At 38.4% G+C, this 19,659-nt stretch overlaps 1 protein-coding gene across 1 annotated transcript in view; it reads left to right on the top strand.

Moving 5' to 3' along the window:
• vwa5b1 (von Willebrand factor A domain containing 5B1) overlaps positions 1-19,659 on the top strand; it is a 56,241-nt gene that overhangs the window by 14,027 nt on the left and 22,555 nt on the right. Inside the window, 7 exon segments of the mRNA XM_066691072.1 lie at positions 4,093-4,269; positions 9,638-9,748; positions 10,354-10,556; positions 12,983-13,097; positions 14,530-14,715; positions 15,880-16,105; positions 17,135-17,334. Of these exon segments, the coding sequence (XP_066547169.1) occupies positions 4,093-4,269; positions 9,638-9,748; positions 10,354-10,556; positions 12,983-13,097; positions 14,530-14,715; positions 15,880-16,105; positions 17,135-17,334 (1,218 nt within the window).

The following is a 19,659-nucleotide window of genomic DNA, read 5'->3' as shown; positions in this document are numbered from 1 at the left end:
CTGCTCTTCTCCTCTCATGAACCTAAGGATCTTCCCATCTTCTCCATCTTCCCTCAGAGCAGTCTTCACTGAGGTGGTCAACCTTCTGCTATTGAAATACAGCACCATTGAAATACCAAAACTCTCTTCCAACATTAGTTTGCTACCATCAATTAGACCATGAACAGTTATAATGGGGCTCATTGTGTACATGAGCCCATTGTTTTGACAATCCCTCTAAATTCAGTAGTGTAGAAATCTCCGACTTCGGGAGACCGTTGTTTGGTGTAGTGGATTTGTTTCTCTACTGGGTATTTTCTACAAAAATATTTCTTATTGCTTTTAACAACATCTAGCAATTACCAGTCTTATTGCACCGAGTGGAGTTTTTCTTGCTGACTAGCTGACGCAGAAAAGTGGTTGTGAATTTTCAACAGGATGCCATGGGACAGCTGTGTTTGCATGTGATGTGAGAGATATGTTCCAGGCAGTTTGCATTCAGAATTTTATTGTTGACTTTGCATATTAACTGATAAACTGAATGGTGGCTTCCATAATTCACGTCTGGATTATTTGCGGAGCATGCAGTAATGCAGTTAATGTTCAGCTGGTGTTTGTCAAAGCAATCCCTCATGGCAAGATGAATGTCATTTGTGGTTGCATCACTATCCTCATAAAAATCCAGATGTTTACACTCAACTCCAAGAGGTCTCTTAGGCACACAGCTTTCTGCTCCCCTTATATAAAGCATCAGTGGCAATGGTGACAAGGCAGAGAGGTTCACCTTGCATTGATGACAAGTCCTGTAAAATATCACCCACAGAAATTGAGGCCAAAACACCCAAAAAGCTCAGTTTACTAGAGTCACAAACTTTTTTTAGTGTTTAGGTTATGTGTCACGGTCCATGGCATGCTATTTTAAATTGATTAAAAATGATACACAGCTGACATCTCACAAGCTGCAGTTTTGTCACTCTCCATATTTGAGAAGAAAAAGAGTTGATATTTGCACCTTTGGCTTGGTGTGTGATTGTTGTGTAGATAAGATGCTGCATATTGTCATTCACTTCCCTGAGACTGATGTTGAATTCATGACACAAAAGGCTCTCCTGGAATCAGCACTTGTGGGTTTAACAGTTATACTTTTCCTCCCAGATTTTATTTTTAAATACACCTGCCTTTTAGATTTTATAGGTCCAACAGGACCATCTAATGTCCCTGCTTCCGCACTCATGATATTTGTCTCAAAGTGGTCCACTTGGTCATGTCCAGTGTACATTGTTACACTACACTGTACTGTGACTGCACATGTTTTCTTATGCAGCATTTAAGGTTATTGTTAACAATTTAAAAAAATATTGGTTACACTTTACAATAGGTATCCCAAAGTACAGTTAACATAGTATTACTCATGAACTACATGTTAGTTACTTATAAGAACAGTGTAATTAAGCATTTGTTAACATCTACTTAATATGTAAAGCCATGCCTGCTACAGCATTAACAGACAAATGTGTACTTACATATACCTTTAATCATTTGATCACATTAAGTACAAGTTAACAAATGCTTAATTACACTGTTATTAACTAACATGTAATTAATGAGTACCTACTATGTTAATAAACTGTAATTTGGGAAACCTATTGTAAAGTGTTACCAAAGTATTTAAAAGTCCTGGCTCTTTTACACGCCTGATTTTCAACATACAATTTCCAGTTCACTGTGTTTTGTTGGAGTCTCTGTTTTTAAATGTTGTTCCTTAGAAAATCATCACTTCTTTTAGTTCTGCTTCTTATCCTGTATTTTCTTCCAGGTCCCAACTGATTTGAAAAAGTATAATAAAGCCTTGATTTATTCCTCCTCAAAATGTACCTCACAAGCCTGTTACATATTGGTATCTGACTTACGTTTCTCACTCTTGTCCTTTGAAATTAAGTTTACATTTCCCTCTCAGCTAGGAGGCTTAAAAAAGCTTGAAGAACCAAAACAAAGGGAGCAGTATGAAAACGTTGTCCAAGCCCTCGGCCGGACAGATCGGTTCTCCTACATGGGGAGCCAGCGAGGGTAGGGGTGGGGTGTAGGGTAAGTGAGTTACCTGGGTTTCATCTAGAAGAGGGGGAACGCTACCCTGTAAGGAGTGTGGGAGATACACATTTTACATGGCAGACTGCTGGCAAAACGAGCCTCTTTTGGAAAGTCTGTCTCCAGTATCCCCTCTGAACGATAAAGGGTTTCTATAGCAACCAGGCCGGTCTGCAGTGGCTGCTCGGCGCATCGGCCTCTCGAATCGCAGGGGCCACCTACTGGAAACCACTCTGGTTTCGGTTTAAAGTGTTATCAATACTGCTGCTGCTTATATTAAGACTTAGAGTCAGTCTTCATTACTGATAAGGTATTTGCAAACAAGATCATACTGGTTGCTAAAATACAGAGTGAATGTTTCTAAACCAACTTGCAAAACCCCTGAGTGAATTCCAGCCAACTGGGTTTGCAGGCAGAAACCTCATGCATTCCAATAAGCCATCAATAATCAATAATCAATAATCAATATGCCAACTGTTGTTTTTTTACATATACTCAATGTTTTTTTTCATATATAGACCGATGCAAATGAATAAACTGTTTAACTGGTCAACGGAACTTCCAGATACTTATATCCATTAAGATGCTGAACAACATGTATATTGTAGTGAATGTATTCATCAATGAGAGACTTTGCACAAGTGTTGTGCTTTTTGAAATTGAATATCTATTTCAGTGAGAAACAAACTGAGTGCTTCTCATGATTGAGAGACATGCTTGTGTTCAGACAGAAGTCTTCACAAGACGTGCTTCATAAACATCTCGGGAGTGACAAACCGGCTGTACGTTTGTGGTTGTCTTCCCATGAAGCTGGAAGGAGCTTTTTATCTTGACCATCCACTTTTTTGCTTTTTCTTTGTTGTTTCTTCTTATCCAATTATTTGCCCCGCTGATGCAATCTAACATTACAATCAGATCACAGGAAGTCTTCTGAAGGCCAGCTGTACAGAGGAAACAAATGATCATGATATGAAACCTTGTTATCAATTCTGGCACAGACCCTGCAGCTATTTAGATTGTACAGGATTTCCATTTACTTTCCTGTATTTGAGTTAAAATGAATGCGTTTTTTTTTTACCCACTATTACTACTATCAAGCAAGATAAATCTTCATCAAAACTACTTAAATAACCAGGGTACAAATCACATGACTGCTTCTTCAAACACTGAGGCAGACCTGGTTAAGTTAAATATATTTAAATACGTTAATAAATGTGTATGTGACTTGGATGACACTTATTCCTTCCAGAAACCCCTGTGGGAAGCATAAATACCATGATACTACATGATAAACATTTTAATAACACAAATAAATACCATTAATAATAGAGCACATTATATATATATATATATATATATATATATACCTGAAATTACAATGCAGATGAGAAGCAGAGGATTCACTTACGATGAAGACAGCGATAATGAAGATGCTGCTGGATCTTCATTGTAATGTTCCTGCTCCTCCATAGAGACGTAGATCTACAGGCACCAGTAGAAATGGAAAGGCGGGTCTCATGGTCACAGTCCAGGCAATTAGGACCGGGTTCTGTAGTCTTTATCCTCCGCCCGTCTGGGTCAGTATCTAAAGCAGAGTCAAAAAGCCAAACATCACCTAAAGGCCAAGCTCTAGATGCTTTTGAAGAACTTCTAAATTCTGGACTTCTGGACTGGATTCAGGGTAATAATTAGGCTTTTGTTAAATGTCTTTCAATGTATAAATATGGTTGAATACATTTGCTACTGTGCAAGTATTTCAGGAACGGTTTGATTTCTGCAAATGTTATTTAAATTTGTTAAAAGAATAATACCCCCTTGAATGACATTCAGTTATATCCAATTATGCTTCAGATTTTATGTTGAGATTTATTTATTTATTTATTTATTTGAAGTGCCTGAATGGGTTTCTGCTTTTCTATTATTATTATTTTTAGTGATGCAGTTTAGTTGTAAATAGGAATAAAAGTTGTGGCCTATAACATAGATGAGCAGCTGTGCTCTGATGATCCCCCATGTGTTTAATGGCAGGTGGAGATAATCCGAAAGCGGCTTCACAAGGACATTCTCCACAACCCCGTGGTCATGCTCAACTTCTGCCCTGACCTGAAGTCTCTTCCCTCCGACCTGAAGAAGGTTCAAGGAGAGTTCATCTTTCTCATTGACCGCAGTGGCAGCATGAGTGGGGTGAACATCAGCCGAGTGAAGGTAAAGTCCATTTCCAATCTTCTCTTAAAGAGGTCTGTAGTGGGTCAAGTATTTGGAATTCAGGTGAATTCCTGTGGTTCAAGGCGACCTATGTGTCAATGAAAAGGAGACCGCTGATAGCTTTTGAAGGGTTTGACACACAAAAAAACCAAATTATCCTCTGATTCTGAGAATTGAAAAGCTGTTTGATTCTTTCCACGCATTGAAAGTAGACTCACTAATATAAGTGAAGCAAACTAAATCAAAATGGTCTTTAATTATTTTCTCACATATGCAGTCAGAAAAATCATCTTATTTGCTCGACACATTTTTATGCCATCAGAGAAAAGTCAATTTTAATTTTTAAGTGATCCAAAGGATAAGAACATACGATAATAAAATGTGAGGATGAGTGAAAGCATTTCAGTAGTTTAAAAATGAAAGACGGAATCTAGTTAGTTACTGAAATATCAACCTTTCTGTGCTTTGCATCAAAAAGCAGAAGCTCTTTACTGGTATAGATTAAAGGGTTTAAACAAGCTCTCTTGACCTGCTGTCGGCGGGAAAACAGACTGGGGCATCTGACGTGGAGAATCTGCCTTCCATCACTGCTGCTTTTGTGTCTATTATTGACCTTGGGATAATAGACAAATGCCCTTTTTGCCCCCTAAGAGAAGCAGCATGCCATTGCTTTATGTTCTGTTTCACTGTGGGTCCGTGGTTTGCTTTGTGGAAGACTTTGATTGAGGGTCTAGATTTTCAATTAGCCAAGGCCAGTTATATCTTTGGTTTTAAATACGGATCAGAGAAGATTTTCAACTCTATGAAGTGATGCAGGATTTTAAAACGTTTCAAACCAGATCAAACACTTTGTCATTCAATTTCACCAATTAAGGCTTTAGGTATATCTTAAAGCTGGTGACCAAAGGCAGTTATATTAAAGCAGACATATTAATTCCCCATTCTTCGTTACTCTGCATTCAGAGTAAAACTACGAGACACGGCCATTGTTCACTCTTGGCAGAAAATGTGAGCTGCGGCTTTCTGAGTTGATAAGAGCCGAAGTCTTGGCAGCCATCTTCGAATGAGAAGTTGATGCTAAATCTTCAGATTAATGACAGGCTGTCCCCTGTCTGAGATAAAAGCATTGCAAACCATAATTCCATATTGGAGGAACAATCATCATGGATTTAAAATGTGCCTCCCTGCTTTTAAACTCAGCGATGGTTGACTGGCCTCATTTTGTGACTCACGAATGGGCAGCAACTCAAAAAATAAATGAGAAAAAAAAACTTGGAAAATAGTGTAATCTTTGAAGCAAGAACACTGAAGGTAGTATTCTGTTTCAAATGCTTAGGTCATCTACATTATGGGAACCCTCCTTTGACCTCTAAATCTAACACTGTAATATGGTTATGTACAAAAACTGTTCCACCCCAGGCCTCCTAGAGGTCAAATACCATTTTAATGTTGCATTTGAAAAATTACAAATTGTATCCTGTTTGACAATTACTAACTTTGTAAAAGTATTGCTATGTATTTGCAAATACTTCAATTATGTATTTTCACTAGGATTTGATATTCTCCATTTTCAATGATTTCTATTTGAAACAATAGCTTGTAGTTGAAAATATAACCTTATTACAACAACAAAAACATAGTACAACATTAACACAACAAAAGAAGATTACTCCTGGAAGCCCTCTGGATAAAATTTTCAGCTGTATGCAACTCCCTGCAACTCAACATTTACTTTCAACTGGAGCCTTGATGTTTTGACAATTGTAGACCATCTTGTTTGTGGAGATTGTATTTTCAAAAACAAGTCATACATTGAAATACAAATAGTTGAAAACACAGGATATCAAATACTTGTGGAAATACATATTTGAAGTATTTGCAAATACATATCAATACTTTAAAAAAGTATTTCAAATACATTAAACTAGTAAATAAGATTTTGGATACACAAAATATGTATTTGACCCAGTTCTGATATTTGGACCCAGGTAGGCTGAAAATGTAGGGAAAATTAAAGCTCTACACAGTTATTAAGGATCTACAATATAAGTGCTTTTATTTAGCCTGAGCTCTTATTTCTTATTACTTGGTTTATGGAGGCAATTCTCCAACTTGTAGCTCAGATACAGCAATGATCGTTGGAAACTCTTCCTAGAGATAGACAACTGGGCTTTCTTCTCAGCTTAATTACACACCGCTTAGCACTTCCTCACATCACTCACAAATACACTTGGGTGATGTCAAGAGGGAGCTCTTCTCGTCGGTCTTGTCTTTGGTTTCTCTGCTGCAGTCTGTAATATGATATTCAGTCTATTCATATGGGGAATGGCATTTTATATGATGCTGTAATATGTGAGCTTTGCTAGACCATTAAAGTACAGTGTCTTATGTTATGACCATAGATCTTTACACAGTTGCTGGGAAAACCAAATATAAAACTGTACAGCCTGTTTAATTATACATGTCCATAAGGATGGGGACTTGAACCCAGCTTCCTGTTTGGCCTTTTGTCATGTTGGCTTTGCCATCTTTCTCAAAGCTTAACACTGAGCGCTTGTGAAGCTTATCATAATTAGACTTTAAAAGCTATTACTCCTGGCTCCACATTGTAATTCGTTTGGGGGCCGCAGACCCACAATCACTTGACATCCTGTATTGGAGGTTCTCATCGTTAGAAGCTATGCAGGTGTTTTAATCATTTTTTAAAAAGCTTTGGTTTCTGTCATTGAAAAAGCTACGTGGCTTTCAAAGGCATTCCAATGCAGACTCCTATAGGCCTGTAATTAGTCTTAATGTATGTTATCAGCGGTGAATTTCAATTATCTGACGAACAGGTTTGCAATTAGAAAGCCCTGGCAGTCAATCAAGCCATTGCAATGAAGCAGATCTAATGATTATAAAGTGGGAAGAGGGGGGGGGGGGATTCTCCGACTGCATTTTGGGGGCACAAACATGACACTGAAATTGCCTCCCTCCAACCTGAGCCACTGCTTTCAATGTTGCTACGGCCTGTTTCCATCTTGTATCATTTGCTTTATTACACATTCTAACATTTAAAATGTGTTCCAGGATCTACATACTGCGTTTAAGATCATTATCATATATACAGAATTCCTGATTCTAGAGTGTCAACCAATGTTTTTAGATCTGAGAGATCTGGGATATAAACATAAATACTGATATGTAAATATATGTTTGTTTAGCAGTGTTGTTTACCCATTTATTTTATGTATGAATGCATTTTTGGGCTGATGCCCTGTTCAAAATGTATAAGTCTACAATAAAGGCCTTCTGATTAATTATATTCCTGGAAATTTAATTATATTTTTTACTCCAAAATGTTTTTATTTTACATTTTCAATTTAATATAATTTTTTTTATCGTTTCTATTCTCTATTATCATTCAGGTATGGAGAGACGGTACGCTGAACTGGATAAAGCAGTGGCTAAAAATAGTTTGTTGAATCAATTTAGCTACAAAATGTCAAGGCTTCATAAAAAAATCCTTATTTAAATAATTCATTGCTTAATTTATTCTACCAAAATAAAATAAATTAGTTTAGCTCCTATTGCAGGTTTGCCTACTTGCTCTGCAAACTGTTTTGTTTTTACGTACAAGAGTCATTGTTAGTGGCTTTGCAATGACATCACAACCATGAGTTTAATACTCTTAACATATTGTAGTGACTCTGGTCGCTATGGAAATGAAAGCAGTCGAAGCAGAGTTTTCCAAAGCAAGACTGTCGTTTATTAATCTTCTCTACATCCACTTTCCCTCTTTTTCCTTCAGATCTGTACCACCTGGAGACGGGGGACCACACAGACACAATAACCCACAAACATCCCTCCCTAACCCCACACAGCAACAACACCCCAATTAAACACATACACACATAGCCAGGATCGCTACAATATATTGGTTTAGGGCATGCTCTTCCTGGGACAACATTGGTTTTGTTGTCCCTGGAACAAGAGGAACAGAAACCAGTAAGGTTGTGTGTCTGCATATACATGTTCACAGTAAAGAAAGATTCTGTACTAATGTAAAAATAAACTTATTTTATAGCTGCTTCTTTTTTCTACCATAACTATAACCGCTATCAAGCTTGTGTGTAGTTTTCCCATAGCCGGTTGGCCCATGCTTTTATTTATGCCTGCGTATTCTCTCACGGGGACATCTTGTTCCCTCCTCCTGAAATTAAACCTACGCCCTGATTAGGAAAACAAATTGTAGTGTTGCCATCAGCTACAAAACAATATACACGTTACACTGTTTATTTATTTTTGTTATTATTTTTATTATTATTAATGGTGTTTTTTTTTCTACTGTAAACTTTTTGTTGTGTGCACACCTCGCCGATATATGCTTTTTATACATTTGCAAGGGTTCTGGCAATGACCAGAATGGTTTTTGTTATGCTTTTATTCCTTCTCCCTCAATTTGTGAAGATTTAGACGCTTGGACAGCATCATTCATTATGCCCATATTTAAAATGTATTTGTTATTGATTAACAATAATCGCATAACAAACGGATGACTAATACAAAGCTTTAAAGTTGAAATAAAGTATTATTGTATATGTAATGATAGTGTAATAATGGTATTGTATTAGTGGTTCAGGTGTTCGTGTTTTAAGTGCTAGATAGTCACCGGGGGGATTTAACTGGGGGGAAAGTAAAATCCAAGCCATTTTACTTTTATTTTCTAATATAACACTGAAAACCTTACAAAGGACTCATTATGACAGCGACTCTTCTTTTTCTTTTATATTCCATCGACGGTAGCTTCCACTAATAGCAAAACAATTTACTTTGCCCTGTCATAATTAATCATCCACAAATTCTTTATTAAAACGTGAGATATGCTAATAGCTGTAATTTGCTGCTGCGGTATAATTTGAATAGGGACGCTGAAATTCCAGACAGATTTGCGCTAATTACCGCGGAGGTCCCTAAGTGCACCTGCACTCGTCCATTACTCGCTCTTAGGGCTGCAGCCACACAGGCGGCTAATAGCTCTGTTTATCAAGCGGGAATTTAATCCCGAAAAGTCTCCTTTTAGTGACAGAATGGGAGGTAATTAACCAGATGGAGCGAGAGCTTATTAATTGAAAAGAAAACAACTTCTTGATCATAGAATAACAATATGATTATATAATATATATTATTATGAAGTAATTTATCGAACACCATTATCTAAGTCATTCCAAACTGTGTTCTACATTTACACAAGATCATAACAACATATTTTTTGGTGAAACTATACATGATTATTTTTAGGGGCTTTGTTAATTCTCTTTTTGTGTCTACTCTTGTTTCTCTTGTTGTGTGTCCCTCTCCTGACCGTGTGTGTGCCCATCTTCCCCAGGATGCCATGGTGGTCATTTTGAAGAGCCTGGTTCCAGCCTGTCTTTTCAATATCATTGGTTTTGGCTCCAATTTCAAGACCCTGTTTCCTGCGAGTCAGACCTACAATGAAGTATGAACTCAATAACAGCACTATTTTTGCATGCAGTCTTTATTTCAATGTTTGTATAGTTAAGGTTATGTTTTTAGTGCAGTATAATTATCATCCTTACCCTTGACTATCCACCTAAAAACAACATCATGTGTGCTGCATGCTGGATCCAAATTGGTTTTCAATGCCAGCTATCAAACTGGTAATTGCAGTGGCCTGCGAATAATTGAGGGTATGGGTAGAAATCAACTGGTTCATCCTTGGTTCTCTTCATACCAGTGACTTCCTGTGGCTCCTCAAGTTTCTACAGGTTCAGGTTGTTGATTACAGTTACAGCTGCTTCAGACTACAGTCAGTGTCATTGTCAGGGTTTAGGAAATCATACGTCAGAGGGAAAATAAATAATAAGGGAAATAATTGGATACTTGAAATAAGAAGTTACATTATTTTTTTAAATATGACAACCCAGTCATGACCCTATATTTCAGATTTAGCAGATTTTTTTCCACAAAAAAGAAATCCACAAAAGAAAGATAGGAAAAGAAAATATGGATACTAATGATAGCTGTTGTGATTCGAGACATTTTGCATCAAGCATCAAAAATTAAATGTCAAATTTCATTCAGGACTCGTTGGCACTGGCTTGTGAGTATATCAAAAAGATCCGAGCAGACATGGGTGGCACCAACATCCTCTCTCCTCTGAACTGGATCCTGCGGCAGCCCCTGTACCGCGGTCATCCTCGCCTGCTCTTCCTGCTCACGGATGGTGCCGTCAGCAACACAGGAAAAGTCATCGAGCTCGTCCGGAGTCACGCGCGTTTCACCAGGTAACATTGAGGCGCCTCCCATCCCTTAAACGTTTTAATTGATCGGCTCAAACAAGCAAGGCAGACTAGGCTTCAAGTGTTTCAAGTGTACTGGTTAGCCTTTTAAAACCAATTACAAAAATCAATGGCCAAATTAATCAAGTATCTACATTTTATGTTTCCAGCACATTGTCTCGAGGGGAAATTGAAATATTGCACATTTGTCACATGAAAGAGGCAAAACAGCAATTTTAAAGCCATGATATTTTCTGCTTGTCCTGGAGAGCTAAATTGTCTCCTACTTTCCTTTTGTTGTTAATGACTTTAATGTAATCCATCAATAAGTTAATAACCCTAGTTGTCTACAGGAACAAGTATTTAACTATTCATGACTTTTAAAGGTCAACTTATCAGGATGTCTTGAAAAGCTAGTCAACAAAATAAGCTAATTTCCCTTATTAGTATTACAATGATGTCATTTTTGTTTGTGTTATTGTGGTCTCCACTCTTATTGACTCAAAATAAGAGCAGCCCTGTTGAAGGACGCGGCAGACATACCTCTCTCACTCCCTGATCCTGTGTGAGCTCTGAAGCCCTGCCCCTCTGAAGCCACTCTCTCTCACTCTCTCTCACTCCCCGCACAGACGTACATAAGTTTGTGACATACTTGAAACAATAAACAAACAAACACTGCTACAGTCTGGAACAAACTCCCCAGCGACTGGATAGGATCCTTGATCACTTAGTTATTAATGGACACTAAACAAGCACGATGGGGCGAATGGGCTCCTCTCGATTGGACACTTTCTCATGTTCTTATGTGCATACCAGATGGATATTGTTTTGGGGACTGAAGGATTCAATCATTCTCAGTATCACTGTTTGAAACTGTTTTATCGAGAGAGGTCATGTCACTTTTAGGGACACTGTTCACTGCAGTGCAACTTTGTCTACAGATCATGTGAAAGGTCATATAAAGCAGTTTGAAGAAAACCGAGTAAGGGATCCAAACCAACCCAACATGAGGAGCGGACGATGTGCAGCGCCTGCACTCTCGGGTGGCCTAGCAACTGATGGGGTTGATAACAGCGGGCTGCCTCCGTCAGGCACACAAATATTGAATTAATTCACTGTCATTCTTCTTTCTTTGAAATTGCTTAGAGCATCTGATTATGGAAATGAAGCTAAACCAATGTAGCTGGCCTAGATAATCATTTGCACCGCACTCAGATCCACACGTCCGGATGACATTCACAGTAAATGGCAGTCAGCGTCTGGCTTCCGAGCGCTGTGTCAGTTCAGGCAACCGAGTGAAAGGTCACGGTGGCTGGGCCTTCTTCTTTATTGTAATCTGCTCCTTTTGCCCAGACTGAATAAGCAAAAGCCTTTACAGTCAACGTCAGATATCTTTCTCTGTTTATTGTGGGAAATGAGCGATTCTTCATAAACCTATAACATATAATACATAAGACAAACTGAATGTGTTTAAAGGTGATTTTACTGAGAAAAACTGAGAAATAACCTTGCACTGCATTAAATAATTCCTGTTTTCCATTTGCAACTGAAGTATTCAGTATACTTCAACACCAAAAAATGGTCCATGGTTCCAGGTTTGAATGTCTGAGAGACTGAGGGAACTGAACCTTCTCACCCTGGAACAGAGGAGACTATGTGGGGACTTGATCCAAGTCTTCAAAATCATGAAAGGCATCGACCACATCAGACCAGAGGAGCTTTTCCAGATCAGCAGGGACACACGCACCTGGGACACAAATGGAAATTGGGCTTCAAGGCATTCAAGGCAGAAAACAGGAGACACTTCTTCACACAGAGAGGCGTCACAATCTGAACAAACTCCCCAGCGATGTGGCTGAAGAGACAATTTGGGAACATTCAAAAACAGACTGGATAGGATCCTTGATCACTTAGATATTAATGGACACCAAACGAGCACGATGGGGCGAATGGCCTCCTCTCGATTGGACAATGTCTTATGTTTATTTGTTCTCATGCCCTTCTGACAGACATCTTAAGTGTCATTTATGAATTAATGATAATATGTGAAAGTTAAAACAACTGATGTCACCTGATCCTTACATGGTTTCAATTAAAAGCATTGAATATTGAAAGACAATTACTGGCTATGCAAGTAAACCTAAATCTGTTTCTGTGTCTGTTAAACTTTAATTAATATTAAATACACACAGCTTGTGCAGTTTTGTCTGTGCTAACAAGTAATGCTCGTGTTTTTTGATAGTTGTAGTGGATTGATGTGCGTTTACTTTGAGGGTGATTTAATATTACCTGTACTAGATCTGTGATACTGTGATCTCACCATCCCTATAGCGCACAGCTGTCCAGCTCAGACTGTTGTTGCTGTTGTTGTATTGAATACACAATATTTTGCAAGGCAAGTTACTAAGGCAGTCCCTGTCTTTTCCCTGCAGGTGTTACAGTTTTGGGATCGGACAGAACGCCTGCAGGAGGCTGGTGATCGGCCTTTCCACCGTGTCGAGAGGCACGGCTGAGTTTCTGATCGAAGGAGAGAGGCTACAGCCAAAGGTGCCCATGTGTAATGGCTTCTGCATTCATTTGAAATGGCTGATCTGTGCGCAATGCTTGCACACTTTCCATGAACATGATGTGAACCTTGATATTTAAATAATAGGTATTTAATTAATGGTGAACATGGTCGAGACAAGAAAAAGCCTGAGATAGTTGCTGCACCATCACTGGTATGTGAATTAACTGATAGGATAGTGTATACTTTCAGAAGGGCCTGGAGACACAAGTGGAAATGCAGTTTAGCAAACATTCAAGACTGAAAATAGGAGTCTTCTTCACAGGGTTATGAGGGTCTGGAACAATCTCTGCAGCCATGTGGTTTAAGCTGACTCTTCAAGAAACAGCTTTGACATACTTGGACCATTGTTTTCCACAAATGACCAAAGCTGTGATGATAATCCATTTCTCCTGAAGACACCTTGATTGATTGTTTGGTGGCGTCTTTATCCCTCTGATGCGAGGCATACCTTTAGGGAGGGATAAGAACATAAGAACATAAGAAAGTTTACAATCGAGAGGAGGCCATTCGCCCCATCGTGCTCGTTTGGTGTCCATTAATAACTAAGTGATCCAAGGATCCTATCCAGTCTGACTTTAAATGTTCCCAAATGTTCAGCTCCTACCACATCGCTGGGGAGTTTGTTCCAGATTGTGACGCCTCTCTGTGTGAAGAAGTGTCTCCTGTTTTCTGTCTTGAATGCCTTGAAGCCCAATTTCCATTTGTGTCCCCAGGTGTGTGTGGCCCTGCTGATCTGGAAAAGCTCCTCTGGTTTGATGTGGTCGATGACTTTCATGATTTTGAAGACTTGAATCAAGTCCCCATGTAGTCTCCTCTGTTCCAGGGTGAAAAGGTTCAGTTCCTCAGTCTCTCAGTAGGACATTCCCTTCAGACCTGGAATAAGTCTGGTTGCTCTCCTCTGAACTGCCTCTAGAGCAGCGATATCTTTCTTGAAGTGTGGAGCCCAGAACTGTCCACAGTATCCAGATGAGCTCTAACTAGTGCATTGTACAGTCTGAACATCACTGCCCTTGTTCTCACTTTTGACAATATACCCTAGCATTGTGTTTGCCTTTTTTATTGCTTCCCCACATTGTTTGGATGGAGAAAGTGAGGAGTCCACGTAGACTCCTAGGTCTTTCTCATGCGTTACTTCATCTAGTTCTATTCCTCCCATAGTGTAATTATAGTGGACATTTTTGTTACCTGCATGTAATACCTTGCACTTGTCCACATTGAATTTCATCTGCCAGGTGTCGGCCCACAACTTAATGTTATCTAAGTCCCTCTGAATAGCCTGTGCTGTCGAGATTATATCTGCTGAGCCACCTATTTTAGTATCATGTATGATACTAAGATACTGTGATATAGTGGAGGAGTATTTCAAATGGACTGTTCTGACGGTTCACTGCATTTCATGGCTCTTGACAGATGATCAAATCTTTGAAGAAATCCATGTCTCCGGTTCTGAGTGACGTCACTATCGAATGGTTGTTTCCTGAGACTAAGGAAGTGTTGCTCTCCCCGGTGGGCACCACCTTCCTCTTCCCTGGAGATCGCCTGATTGGCTACAGCGTTGTCTGTGACATATCTCGCTATCACCCCAACCCCAAGTCTGTGAGTAAAACTTTCATATTAATGTTACTTATAAGCTTGGAAAGTAGTGACTATCATTGAAATTGGGAAAATTGGCTTCAATAAACTGATATGACCCAGATAGGAATCTGTGATCAGTTTTGATCTAACAAACATATTCCCAGTAAAACCAGGATGGCAGTTTGTTCTATTATGTGCTCTATTCTCAAACAATCAAGAGAGATATTTGAGGGGAATATATTACACTGTGGAATGTATTTGCTTTTTTGTCATTGACAAGAAGGGGAATTTGGGTATCCAAGGTTATTCTGACAGATTCTCCTAGTTCTGTGTGAAATTCCACTTTGCAGAGTTCATTGGAATGGATGTCCTGAAAGCTCAATTTACATTCTTAAACGCCCCTTTTGAATATGATATTATGATTGTCATACTTTTAGTTAGTTTTCTGATTTCTGATATAATATATTCCCCACTTTTCCATTGGAAAGCTTCACTTTCTGGAAGTTAGTGAAGCATAAAATAAGCAGCCTAAACAAGCAACTGTCATAAAATGTTTTTTGATAAAAATCCTTTCTGATGGCAAAGCCTGAGCTGTTTAATAAAACTCTAATGATATGCTTATTTTCCTTTACTCTTGGGACCTGTTTTTCTGCTTTAAACAGTGGGTGTTTGTTTGTGTCAGGACCATACCTGATTATTCTCTGTTGGTTTTAGATGCAATCACTTGCCTCTCCTTTTGATTCCTCCGAGCTGCAAATTTGGGGGATCAGCAAGCAGCAAGGCTTCCACAAAGCCATTGAGAACAGAAGCAAATGTGACAGGAAGAGAATTGCATCACTTGTGGTCATTTATTTAAATTTGGAACTGTGATTGCAGTTTGAATCAATTCAAGTAGGATCCTCGTGATTTGCAAATAAATAAAATTACATTATAAATATATTTTTAAAAACAACTCAACACACATGATTTGCTCCAATGGAACAATTGAGTACTATTCCATGGAACGAAAATTCAAAATATTCATATTAATAGCCATGAGATTAAATAATGAGTATATGTGGAACATTGTATGTTAGCGAGTATAAATCCTCACAAATGTGTCAGCTTAAGAATAACTGTAATCAATAATAAAGGAGGCTGATTGAATGCAGCATCCACGGCCCCTTGTTCTCTCTCGATTGACAGGACAAGAGGCGGCGCTACAGCATGATGCGTTCCCACGAGTCGGCCAGCTCCGTCTTCTACCAATCACAGGAGGAGGACCCGGGGAAAATCAGTAGTGAGAGCAGAGGGGCGATGCGAGATGGAGTCGTGGGGTCCCTGAGAGACGGGGCCCCGGGGTCCCTGTGTGACACTTACCAGGACGCCCCGTCAGAGTGTCTAACAGGCAGCGTAGACCAGGAGACTGGGGGTATGCCTTTAAGGATGAGAGAAAATGCCCATGATGAGAAAGAAAATAACTCCGCATAATAACGAGATTGACATCTTTACTTCATAAACCTATTGCTGCTTTTGCCATTACTTCCAGAAAAAATAATTTGTTAATGATCATGTTAATGATACTTACTACATTATAATGAATATTTGCTGCCAATTCCTATCAAAAATATATAAAAATACCGGTTTATTTATTTTTAAAAAGCAGTTTCAAAAATAACTACGATGTGTGTGTGTGGGAGGACTGCTCATAATAAGAAGTGTAATCTTTAAATCAACACTGATGTTCAAGTTTAAGGAAATCACTGAAACGTATGTAGACAACTAAGAAATGTGAATAAACTATTGATCTAAACTGTTTGTCTTTCATGTTATAAAGATGACACTCTGGGTACTTTAAGGGTTCCTTAAAAATACTGAATTGGACACAGACTGTTCCCCTGCAAGTCTGGATGAAAAATACATCTTGAAACACAAAGATTTTATATATTCTATCTTTTTTATATAATTTAATAAAATTTGATAGCCTTCAGAAAACTGGATAATTTCATTTGAAGGAAAATTGCACACCAGCCCGATTTGATACTATTTGTATTTGTGTTTCTTCATGTAAAGTAGTGACCCTCAGTCTTAATTCTTGTAAATTATTTAAAATCTGCAATGGCTCAAGTCCTGGAAACAGTATTAATATAGGTCAATTAAGTACAAAATTTACTCAATTAAGTGCAATTAAGTAAGGAAGACAAATTAGATTAAATTTTTTAAGCATGTACTTGATCATTTATCTTCCCAGCACTGTTGACAAGAAGGTTTTAAATAAGAACTCAGTCTAAGTATTGTTGGCTTTTTTTAAATGCAGGGGAACCTGTGGATGAGAAACCCTCCCTCCTTCATGTGTTTTCATGCCATGTTTCATGTTTTGGTGAAAACCCATTTGCTCTTGAAGGTCAGAATTCAGTTCGGGTCGACCAGCGTCTCATTCCATCCCCTGTGTGTTGCTTAGGCATGGATGACAGGAATTCACCACGGAGACGCGCGTACAGCACGAATCAGATCGTCGATTACAACCCCATCAGAAAGGCCTACACTCCCAGTGACCCCAGCTCTGCTGTGGGAAAGAACCCCCTGAGGAGAGCCAAGGTCCAGGAGCTGACTGGGCCAGCCACTCCGGACTATGGGGCTCAGTGGATGGCAGACTTTCAAGTAAGCCATTAATTCAGTTGTTTATTAATTTATTTATCTCAATTTGGAATCGCAAATTACTGATCACAGCACAAATTCATGTGCGACTTCAAGCCAGAGGGAGATGGTTTGCAATGGGTCTCCATCTGACTTTTACCCAAGCCGCCTGTGACATTGGTACGCCACAAACAAAATACAGCTACAAATCTTTCAAAGGAAACATAATTAGTTTTAAATCATGAGGTTTTTAGATTTGATACAGTGAATTTAAGTATCATATGATAATATCCATATTTTCAGTCAGTGATCTGCTTTTCCAGTTAAAGACACTATGTTTGCTTTTTAACATTTCTTCTGCTGGTGCGATTTCTACAGAGCCTGGGAGGAGACATGAAGGACTACAATGAGCACAGGATATATTATTTCCCTTGTTTAATAAATCTGTTAAATGAGGGTGCCACCGCAGAGCACATGGGCAGAGACATTTTGTGTTTGAAGCAGTAGTGAAGTGACAAACAAAATTACTCTCCATAAACGTCAATAAGACTTTCCATCTTCCGCAGCACAACAACGACTCCTCAAAGACCGCAGCACTATGAACAAGTGCAACAAGAATGGGAAAACCAAGCACATACCTAGAACACATTAATAATGATACAAGCAATGCTTTACAACAAACAAGCAATAAATAAATAATCTGGATGGAACATATAGGCTACAAATAGAACATTTCTGTTGAGAATGTAGATAAACATTATTATTATTATTATTATTATTATTATTATTATTATTATTAATAATAATAATAATAATAATAATAATAATAATAATAATATTATTATTTATGTCTCAGCAGACGTCCTTACCTTGGGTCACATAGTGCAGACATTTAAATCAGTTCCAAATACAGTGGAAAATAAACATATATCATAGTACAAAAGTGCAGACAATACAGTCAAGTCCCAAGTGGGTGCTAAAGGGTGGGGTAGGCATAGGAGAAGGTACATTAAAAAAATAGAAGTAATAACAATACGGGAGGATGAGGGAAAAAATATATAAAAGGTTAAAATAATTGTTACTTGTTTAATGTGAATGAATAAACACCCAACAACTGACACGAAAAGCCTTGAAGACTTTGATAGAACATACTAACAGATGGACGAGGTTTGTCTTTTAAGAAAACGTGGTATGATAAAATATGCTTCTTCAGTCAGAGGAGTACGTGATGAACCCAGCGCTGCCTTGTACTTTCAGAAGATTAATATTTTCTCTCTGGAAGCTATAAGGAAATATTTCCCTGATCAGATTTGTCTCTGCGAAGCACAAAGAGGTGCAGAAATGTCGACTGACCCCCCTGCTCTGAGAACATTAACTGAGTCTAGAAGACGCACGAGGAAGATTATATTTTTAGGTTGACTAATGAAGGACGTGACTTCTTCTTGTTCCTTCTCGTTTATATTAATTGCCACTGACAGTTAAATTGGAAAGAGATTCTTTGCTGGCAAATTAACTGCGGCTGATTTTCAGAGATTTGAAATGTTTGCACTGTATCGGAGAGAGAGTAAATCTCAAACTGACGATAATAAGAACTAAAGAAATTAATCTGAATCTGTTCTTCTTTTGCAGATTGTGTATCATGATTTTAATAAACACTGATTTAAAAAAAATGGCTTTCAAAGATAGAAAAGATAGAAAACGGACATTGTTTTGAGGAAGCACAAATGCTGATACTCAATCAATGAAATTAAACCAACAACTATAGACCAGTACTAGGCCTGTCCTATTAACAACACACAACCAGGAAAACAAGTGCACTTAAAACTGAATATTCCCCATGTCATTTTCTGTGTCCCAGAATACAGAGAGTGAGCTCTTTTAACCTGCCTGAGGAAGACTTCATCGCAGGTCATTCATTAGTCTGGGTGTTTTAATTGTATTCTTTCTAGATGCACCGACAGCATGAACCCATTTGAAACTGAACGAGCATCTTTCTTCCATTCACCCTGGGAATGTCTCAGACAGTCTTGAGGTCTTTGGACAGATAGAAGCTCGATTTGAGGCATCAGTATCTTTGCCTAAACTTGGACTTTCTCCAATGCAAACACCTTGTCTAGAAGCATTTTACAAGGTCACGTTTTTGATTGCAAAAAACCAAGAAGCCACAAAAGTGTGCAGCGACATTAGTCAAGCCCTGTGCACTGGAAATGGTTGAGCTGGTGTGTGCTAAAGAACAGCAAAGACTGAAGATTGTCATTCATTCTGAAATTGATGACATCTTCAAATATTATGAAACATGATCCCATTTTTACACTTCTTTTGATATCTTCAATAATATCCGTCCATGCT

Source organism: Amia ocellicauda, chromosome 18, assembly GCF_036373705.1.
Source record: "Amia ocellicauda isolate fAmiCal2 chromosome 18, fAmiCal2.hap1, whole genome shotgun sequence".
NCBI classification, from domain to species: Eukaryota; Metazoa; Chordata; class Actinopteri; order Amiiformes; family Amiidae; genus Amia; species Amia ocellicauda.
This window is presented reverse-complemented; position numbering and strand designations above follow the sequence as displayed.